Source organism: Phoenix dactylifera, unplaced genomic scaffold (genome assembly GCF_009389715.1).
Source record: "Phoenix dactylifera cultivar Barhee BC4 unplaced genomic scaffold, palm_55x_up_171113_PBpolish2nd_filt_p 001547F, whole genome shotgun sequence".
NCBI classification, from domain to species: Eukaryota; Viridiplantae; Streptophyta; class Magnoliopsida; order Arecales; family Arecaceae; genus Phoenix; species Phoenix dactylifera.
In genome coordinates, this window is record NW_024068855.1 from 47,151 (window position 1) to 57,275 (window position 10,125).

The following is a 10,125-nucleotide window of genomic DNA, read 5'->3' on the forward strand; positions in this document are numbered from 1 at the left end:
TCTTATTTAGGAAAAAAAAAAAGATGCCGAAAATGCCCCCGCCCCTCCAGATCTCGCATCCCCCCGAAGAAGAAGATGAAGAAGAAAACGGCCAGCATCGGCCGCCGCCGACCACGGCCCGCCCCCTCCCGAGCCCCCTCCCGCGGCCGCCGCCGGCCCCGGCCAGCCCCTTCCCGCGGCCGCGCCGCCGGGAATGCCTCCGCCCCCGCCCCCACGGTGGGGTGGTGCCGAAGAAGAGGAAGAAGGGCGCCCTCCCGCGTCCTGCGGCCGTCGCCGGCCGCGGCCCACCCTCCTCCAGCGTCCACCATGGCCCGGCCCCTTTCCGGCGCCGCCGGCCTCGCGGGAGGAGAGGAATTCTCCGCTGGCCAGCCGCGGCAGCCCCAGGCGGCGGCCCGGCCCCCTTCCGGCGCCGCCGGCTCGCGGGAGGAGGAGAAAGAAGAAAGAAGAAGGGAAGAAGAGAAGAAAAAAAAAAGAAAAAGAAAAGAAGAAAAGGAATGAAAAAGAAAAAAAAAAAAAAGAGAAAAATAAAGAAAAATAAATAAATAAATGCATACATAAATATTTATATTTATATGAATCAACTAATAAATAAATAAATAAATAAATAATATAATAAAAAATATATTGTATTGAAATAAAATAATAAATAAATAAATAAATAAATAAAGCCGCCGTGGCCTGGCCTTCTTCCGGCGCCACCAGGCTTAAGGGAGGAGAAAATAGAAGAAGAGCAAAAAAAAAAAATAGAAAAAAATAAAAATAAATATATATATATTATATGAATGAACGAATAAATAAATAAAATAATAAATAAATATATATTAAGTGTGTTTTAAGCTTATTTAACTGTGTGCCGAGATGATTTAATTGTGTGCCAGACTAGATTAAGTATATTCCAAGTTTATTTAAATGTGTGACGAGATGATTTAACTGTGTGCTAGACTATATGAAGTGTTCAAACATTGATTAATTGTGTGCCAAGCTTACTTAAATGTGTGTCATGCATTTGATGCCAAGCTTACTAAACTATTTTTCTTTTATTTTTTATTTTTATTTTTTTCTTTTTTTCTTTCCTTTTCTTCTTTCTTTTTTTTTCTTTTCTTCTATTTCCTCCTCCCGTAAGGCCGGTGGCGCCAGGAGGAGGCCGAGTTATGGCAGTCGCGGCTGCAGCGGCTTTTATTTATTTATTTATTCTTTCATTTATTTATCATTTTATTTCAATACAATATATTTTTATTATTTTATTTATTTTATTTATTTTTTTATTTTCTTTTTTTTTTCTTTTTTTTTCTTCTCTTTTTTCCTTCTTCTTCTTTCTTCTCCTCCCACGATGTCGCTAGCACCGGAAGGGGGCCGGGCCATGGTGGCCTCATGAGGGGGCTTGGGAGGGGGCCGGGCCGCCGGCAGCGGCAGCCGCGACTGGCTAGCGGCCGCGAATAGCCAGTAAAGAATTCTTCTCCTCCCGCAAGGCCGACGGCGCCAAAAAGGGGTCGGGCCGTGGTGGACGCGAGAGGAAGGTGGGCTATGGCCGCGCCCTTTTTCCTCTTCTTCGGCGCCTCCCCACCGTTTTGGGGGGGGGGGGTGGGCTGCGGGAGGGGACCCAGCCACGCCCCCTCCCCCCTCTTCTTCAGTGGGATGCGAGATCAGTAGGAGCATTTTTATCTCAAAATAAAATATTAAATTATGGCTGAACTGGTCGTTAAACAATCGGTAGGAATTAAAAGTAAGAAACCGGTCAAAAAAAAAGTACCAGCCAGTGATTTTCCCTTATTTCGAAAAATTACTTCCCCATCCTTCAAATAACTCCTCTGTAACAAAAAAAAAATCTGTAATTTCCACTTTTCGAAAAATTACTTCCCCATCCTTCAAATAACTCCTCTGTAACAAATAAAAATCTGTAATTTCCCCTTTTTATTTCCCCTCCCATTCCCTGGGGTTTATAGCAGAGGAATAAAGAGGCCACTGCCGCTCCTGAAGAATCGGATGTGGGCTTGGGCGGGCAGGAAAGCTAACCGGGAAACGGGAAACCGGAAGCGTGTGGGAGAATCGGCAATCACCCGCTTTAACCCCTGCACCAAGCGGGCCCACAGTGCACGTGGAGAGGCTAGCTTACGCAGATGACGTCCCGCTTGACCCGGAGGCGGATAGGCTTGATGTGTATCCTCCTTATCCGTACTGCTATTTTTTGATGTGTTTTCCATGTGAGTTGTTTGAAAAGCAGAACATAAATAATCTGATCATCGGTGATATAAAATTGTCATATTTCTTGGATATGCTATATTTCAGTAATTAATTTTTTTAAAAAAATATTTATGATAATCTATTTGATATTCAATAGAAATTCAAAAATACTAACCATAAAATACCGATATATTCTATAAAAATATATTTATGAATTATATATACATTATAATAAAATATTAATATGTTTATTAATATATTAATTATTAATATGTTCTATAAAACATATTTATTAGTCATATGAATTATTAATCCTATGAAGATATATTAATTTTAAAATAAAATTAATATTCTTATTTATACCTATAATATATTATTTTTAATACTAATATTTATTTTGATTAAAAAATACCACAATAGAGGTAATATATTAAATAATTCCATTAGATAATATAAAGTACAGTAATATATTTCTACTATAATTAAAAATTATCATTGAAAAATAATATGATATAATATGATTAATAATATATTTTAATATAATATATCCTAAATACAATCATATATATAATATTGATATATTATGTTAGCAGTATATTAATATAACAATTTTTTTGTTGTTTAAGAGATATTTCTATCCTCAAATTTCAGCCCAAGATCACTATCCAAGGGTGATCTTGGATTTTCGACCTCAATGATAGATATTCATCACTTGATTGTATGGTGCTTTGATGACGAGGTAATTTAGATCACTACCACATAGGATCATCATGGTGTTACTAAATATGGTGATTTTATTACCTCCATCCACATTATCTTTAATTTTGTGATAATTATCCTATACCAAACACCTCAAAAAATATGCATTTTATTTGCTTTTATACAGTCATTCAAAAAGCATACATTAGTAATTCTTGATTTTATCTCTTGTGTGTATATATATAATATTTGATAAGATTTGGCATTTGATTTGTCTGATATTTACAATATAATGCTATATTAAGATTTTAGGAATCTTAATTAGGATGCTATTTTGTTATGATTCTCATAATTGCATGCTATAATTATTAAGAATATTATTTTGCGCTAATAATGTTCCTTGCAACTTGTATCTTTCTCACAACGCCACTTATTGCACAGAGAATAATATTTATAATAGTAACCAACTAGTTTATTAACCATCATTTTAGTTTTTAGCTTCTTCCTCGGACATTATATATTATACATACATACATACATACATATATCCACATATATATATATATATATATATATATATATATATATATATATATATATATATATGTGTGTGTGTGAGAATTAAAGTATCATCTATCATTACCTATATTATGGCTATTATATAACTATCAAGTTTATTTTTTATCTTTGTCTTTCACCAAATCAAAATATATTTTATGAAATTTAATCTTACAGATCAATCCCATGGTTACTAAGAAAACAAAATTTGATTTACCTTTATCCCATTACAATGGATCCCCATCAAAATTGTCATTGATCATTGTAATAGTTATAATAGTCAATACGCGCCAAGTCCATCAAAATTTGTATTACCTATGTTTAAAAGAATAGTTTATAACAGTATTTATTCGTCATTATAGTTGAAAAAAATGAATAATAAAAAAAATCATTGTTGATCAAATGAGTTTACTAATTATTGACCAAATAAAAAATTATTTTTGAACCTATAGAAAAAATTAAGTTATTGCCATGATCTTATTTATCTGATGATTTCAATTATTTCTATAATGATTATTTTTTAGATATCAATTATTAATATATCTTAGCATTTACCGATCCAAAATCATCATAATTTTGACTGCTTTCAATGAAATAGAGTGAAAAACAATGATTGAAGAAATCTACCATCCCATTATTATGGGCTCGTACCAAAAAGTCATTTTTAATCATTATAATGATCTAACGACCTCTTTTTTTTTGTCTTTGTAATGGGAGGCAATGGTATTTTTGTCCCAAAAAAATTAGCGGTGAAAAGTTGCATAATAGCTAATTAGCCATTGCTTTTGTCACGCTATTACAATGGAACAATAGCTAATTAATGACCATATTTATTATAAAAATATTGATACACAGGACAACATATCCCCTCCTAAACCAGTATAAAGGCTGAAATTTTTTAAAGCATGCAGTGAATGTTATAAGAACCATTGTCCTTGTTCTTGTGGATATCCTGATAGAGGGTCCGAAATCGTCGTGCCGGCCTGAAACCATGATACAATTATTTAAAAGCAAAAAAGTCTTTACCACCGCCGCAATGAACGATGAAATGGACAGGTGTCATCGAGGAGCCAGCTAACGCCAATATCGGAAGAAAAGAGGTGGGAATAGTTTGATATTATAATATGTTTTTTTATAAAAATAATAATTAATATAACTACATCCTGCCAAGTCAGAAGAAGTAAAAAGTACAATAAGAGCGGAAGCCCTACAGTGGGCGTCTATAAGAACTCTCCAAAATATCGTGCAACATACGAGGCGATCCAGTCTACTATCATGTTCGTCTTTCCGGAAGACATGTGCTATTTGGTACATACCCAACTCCACTACCAGTCTGCGTGTCTCACAAATAAGTAGATAACCATCTTCATACCTAGTACATATTTTTAAAGTTTTCAAAAATGATAAAATCTATATATTGATATCGTGTAAGTAAATTATTATGAATATAATTATAAATATGAGGATGGCAGCGGCGAGATTAATGAGAAAACAGATTCTTTTACTTGTGCATCTTTTGATGGCTGTGATCCGAAGATGGATGGCCATCAAATATGATAGACCACAAGCATATATAATATCATATTCGGTATATATTGTTTGATGGCTGTCTGATGACAGCCATCGGGAATTGTATAGCCATACTTTATGGCGTATGGAAGTGTGACCCATACACCGTCGAGGAACCTGATTGTATTGTGGAATCAGGAGAAATAACCATCACCGATGACTATGAGGAGCCACAAGGTTTCAACCATATACGCTCTAATCACTTGGGATACCATCGCCCGCACCATTGATTGCTTTCATAATATACCTGACAATTTGATCACATATTGCCACTGCCACCTATATGAATGCTCCGATTGGAGTCTAGAACGAGATGCCTTTGGACTTATGATCAAAGCCCCTAGACTTGTCCTCCAATGCCGATAAAATTAAGCTTGTAAGGTTGTTGCTGAGAATTACATATGAGATTTCGTTCCATATTAACTAATAAGTGGACGGAAAATGAAATGATATAGATGATTGAGCCCAGGTAGTTTCAGTTTTTAAATTGAATTGAATTCTAACTTATATATCAAGATTTTTTTCTAGTTGGACTAAAACTTTTTGCTTCAATGTCCAGTTAGGTTCGAGTTGTATATCAAAATCTTCTTTTGGTTGGAGCCACACCATACGTTTTCATCCCTCCAACAACTCCTTTTTGGGAGACCTACCATAATGGAACTCCCAACTATGACTGTAGGTGAGAAGGGAATCGTCAATGGCCACATCTTTGAGATGAAAAAGAGTTGAGAAAGATACAAGGGCCAAGATCTCTAGTAGAGAGAGAGAGAGAGAATGATAGCAATTTAGAAGAGATTTTTCTTGGATAAAAAGATATTTAACCAGTTAGACTTAATAACCTATTACTCGATCAGAATTTAACTCATCAACGCCATGTTTAAGACAACAGAGCAGGTTGATCTTTTCTGATCTGCGCGTATATGTAGGTCTAGCATGGCTCTGCAACTATTTAGTTTATAAAAGAAAAAAACATCGTATTCATAAATGGTAGGTTGTTAGCTGCCTAAACTTAGCTGCCTAAACTATTCACAATCTGATCCGGCATCAATTAGTATTTCAAGAACAAGTTATAGGTACTAAAAAAAACAGTAAAAAGATGGCATATCAATGGAGAGCTATCACTAGATGAATGAGAGGTTACTGAATATGGATGACAATGATCTATAATAACAATTCTTTGATAGCTAGATACATTCTAAAACTCATTATCTACACCAAATAACTAAATAGCAAATGAAATTCATAATATGTATGAAAAAAGGATTGTTGGGATTTAACACGACCAGTGATATCATAAATAGATCCTCGCCATCTAAAAGAAAAGGCCTGTAGGTAGTCTTTGTCTAGGTGCTAACCTACAAGGTCGGGAAGCCACCCCTCCGAGCAACATAAAAAATGCTACATGCAAAGGCTTGTTAAGTAATTAAGTTGTGCCGATACCTTGACAGCATATGGAACAAAGCTTCTTTTTGGCTTGAAGATTCTTCACAAAATAGAGGCTGACGAAAACATTGACATATTGTGCCTTTTTTTATATAAATAATAACATTTTATTTCCTTAGTATATATTAAATGGACTCAACCGAACAAGAAGCTTGCTATTTAAGATGTGAATCAGCGTCTGACCCATACGTCATGCCTAGCCATGCAAATGTAGACATTGTTTTCTATGTTAAGATACTGAGCATCTACTATAGCCATTTAGCACCATCTTAACAAACAATCTACATGTCAAACCACTCACTCTCGTACATCTCCACTCCACCGCCTAAGGTGATGTTTCTTGTCGCACCCGCGAAGTTAAAAACGCCATGATAGATAATCTTTTTGCTTGAGTTGCATCTCTTTGTGGTGGTATGCGGTGAGATTGATCAAGCAAGTCTGTAGCCATATGAGATTTTTTTTTTTATAATAAAACTGAAATTTTGTTCATACCAACCTAGAAGAAATACATCTATATACATCTGATAATAAAATATACAAAAAAATCAATAGTAGAAAGTAGTTTAAATATGTTTAGCCATATATATTACCACCCAAAAAGAATCGATCTCTTTCCATTTCAGCCTTAATACACTACTACCTAATCAATAATAGATGTTAGAATTTGACTTGCCATGCCTACGTGCTAGTCCAATGAAGAAAGATACACTTTAGCGAGAGTTCAGCAGCATCAGAGGACGTTGCCAGTGTGATCCCATGTATATAGTTCATTCATACTCCCGAAGGGTGGGTCTGAATTACTATTCTAGTTACCTGATCAAGGATAACTTGTGGTATTAAAAATTTAAACGAAGAAAGATAAATTGGCCGTTGTTAGCAACTAGTTTGGTTGATTTTGGCCAACGTAACGTTAATTTGGAGCAGATTACTTGGCTCCACCATGATACATGGAGACAAAAAAGTGTCACATTCCTCTCACGTCTCACCCACCTGCTCTCACAAACTTTACCGGCCCAAGTGGCTGAGCAGTGGTCATTTCCACGCCTCGGAACAAATGAGAGAAGGGCAACAGCCCCAAGCAAAGCGCATTTATTTTGCTTCGGCTTGTCGTCAGGGAAAAGCCAAACCGCCGGGCACTCCCGTAATTCCTCCCGATCTCCATGCCTTGTTTAATGACGAAAAGGCCGCGACTCCATAACGCCGTCTTAAAAGCCCCTTCGGGACGGACGACAGGACACGAGACGAACAAAAGGGTACCCTTTTCCAGATCGAAATCCAGACGGCCCAATCCCGTTCTCCCGGAGTCGCTCGCCGGAGGAGCGATGAAGAGGCGTTGCGACGGATCCGACGGCGGGGGTCTCCAGATCGCCGCCGAAGAGGCGAACAAGAAGCGGAAGAGCGAAAAGGGGGCGGAGGCGGAGATGGCGGCGGTGGAACTGGGGGAGGACCTGGTGTTCGAGGTGCTGAAACGGGCGGACGCGAGGACGCTGGCGGCGGCGGCGTGCGTGAGCCGGCGGTGGCGGATGATGGCGGAGGATGAGCGGCTTTGGGAGGCGGTGTGCGTCCGCCACTGGGCCAGCATCGGGTGCGGCAACCAGCAGCTCCGGTCGGTGGTGCTCGCCCTGGGGGGGTTCCGCCGCCTCCACTCCGTCTACCTTCTCCCCCTGCTCAAGCCCTCCCTCCGCCGCCCTGCGGCCATTCCCCCACTACACCTCCCAGCCACCGCCACCGCCGCCGCCGGTGGGGGGCTGCCGGCGCGGTGGGGGAAGGACGAGGTCCAACTTTCCCTCTCCCTCCTCTCCATCGGCTACTTCGAGAAGATGAACCCCAACTACAAGCGGGGCGGAGACGGGTCTTGACGAGGACCGCGGGCGAGCCACCGGATCTCGTGGATCTCGGTTTTAGACCCACCCTCTTTTTCCTTCTTCTTCTAATTTCTAATTTCGATTTTTTTATTTTTATTTTTATTTTTATTCTCTGCCGTTGCTGTTGTGGTTTGCTCCAGAGGTGTGTGTTCTCTTTGTTTCTAATTCTGTGTAAACTTTATGGACCGTTGAATCCAACTTCCCCCACGTTTTCTCTTTTATTGTGTAAATTTTACTGCCTGATTTGGTTTGAGTCTTGGCCTTTGGGGATGTGGGTTATTGGGGGAGAAGAAAACTTGGGGGTACGGAAAGGGGAGCGGAAGAGGTCGAAGGGAAAGTGGGAGTTAGTGCTGGGTTGAAGGCGGGTATTCCCATTTTTTCTTTTTGTTCTTCTAATTGGATAGTTTAATAAATGTGGATTGGTTTCCATTGGCAGTGTTGGATTTTATTTGGCTGTAAAGACAAAAGAGAAGGGCGACGGGAAGGAACACCGAAGAGGCAAAAAAAAAAAAGGGCGGACTTCTTATTATTTAGTCATATTCTTTCCTTCTTTTTTTTTTTTGTTGAATCGGCAGCTCAGTACTGCTTTGTACTGCTTTAGTTATATTCTTTTAATGCACATCTTAAGGAAAAAATTCTAAAATTCTAAATTCTTTCTACTGATAAAATCATTTTATGATTAAAAAATTGTAATACATACTATGTATCTAAATAATATATATTAAGTAAATTAGTTATTTAACAAGTTAATATATATATTTAAGTAAATAGATATATAGTTAGATGCACACTTAATAAACTAGTCATATTTAATAAATTAGTCATCTAATAGTTTAATATATATTTTTAAATAAATTAATACATTGTTTTCATAATATCATATTTATCAATACATACTATATGACCGACGATATGCATTTGTTCACTTTCTAATACATACTGAAAGTTTATCTGATATATATCTAGTAATGATTCAATACACACTGCCAAGTAAATCGATTTATGATTTTCAGAATATTTTTTTTATCAGTACGCATTATATGGTCAGATAATACATGCTAAGTAATTAATTATTTCGTATTTATTTTTAAAAAAGTTAGAGGTTGACGGGCTCTGTTAGTAGTATGAGTTTTATTTTTATTTGACTTTTAGGTATCATTTTTAAGATGGATGCAGGAGAATTGGTGATAAAATAAGAGTTTTGTCTTATATAATTTTTGTTCGAAAGGAATACGGACAAAGTGGTTTTTTCTAAAGTATTTTGGGCCGCTTCTGGAGGAGGGCTTGTGCAATTATCCATGTGGATTGTTAGAAGAAAGTATGTGGAGTTTCCCTCGAACTCTGATATTGGATTATCTACTTCAAATTGAAGAGAGTATTTTTTTTTTGAAGGTGGGTTTAATTAATGCATTTGTATGCTATTTGCCTCTTCATGGCATATGATTGGTTATAATTAGTCATAAATAGCGTAGCAGGTATGCCAATTGACACTTGACAGAGGACAAGCATTCAAGCATGCGAGAGGTGGGAGACATTCAATAGTATGGAATGGACAATTGTGACTATTTGAACCAATTAAAAAGAAAAAGAATTGCCTCCAAAAAAAAGAGTTAATTGATGTCTATTATTGATCTGGAATCAGGAGAGGGTTTGATGGATCTTGTGATCATATTAATTGGTGTTGCTCTTAGGAATATGATGATTATGCTTTTAATAGCTCAAAGTTTTTTTTCCTCAAAAAAAAAAAAAAAAAACTAATCCCCAGAGCTTTGATCAATTGCACAAAAGGATTTTCCATGGCAGCATAACA

The 10,125-nt window shown here is 37.3% G+C and overlaps 1 protein-coding gene across 1 annotated transcript; it reads left to right on the plus strand.

The window, feature by feature from the left end:
* Nucleotides 1-7,661: 7,661 nt before the first annotated feature.
* LOC103714146 (F-box protein GID2-like) lies at nucleotides 7,662-8,536 on the plus strand. Its single transcript, XM_039122492.1, has one exon. The coding sequence runs from the start codon at nucleotides 7,773-7,775 to the stop codon at nucleotides 8,307-8,309; it is 537 nt and encodes a 178-aa protein (XP_038978420.1). The 5' UTR covers nucleotides 7,662-7,772; the 3' UTR covers nucleotides 8,310-8,536.
* Nucleotides 8,537-10,125: the final 1,589 nt, after the last annotated feature.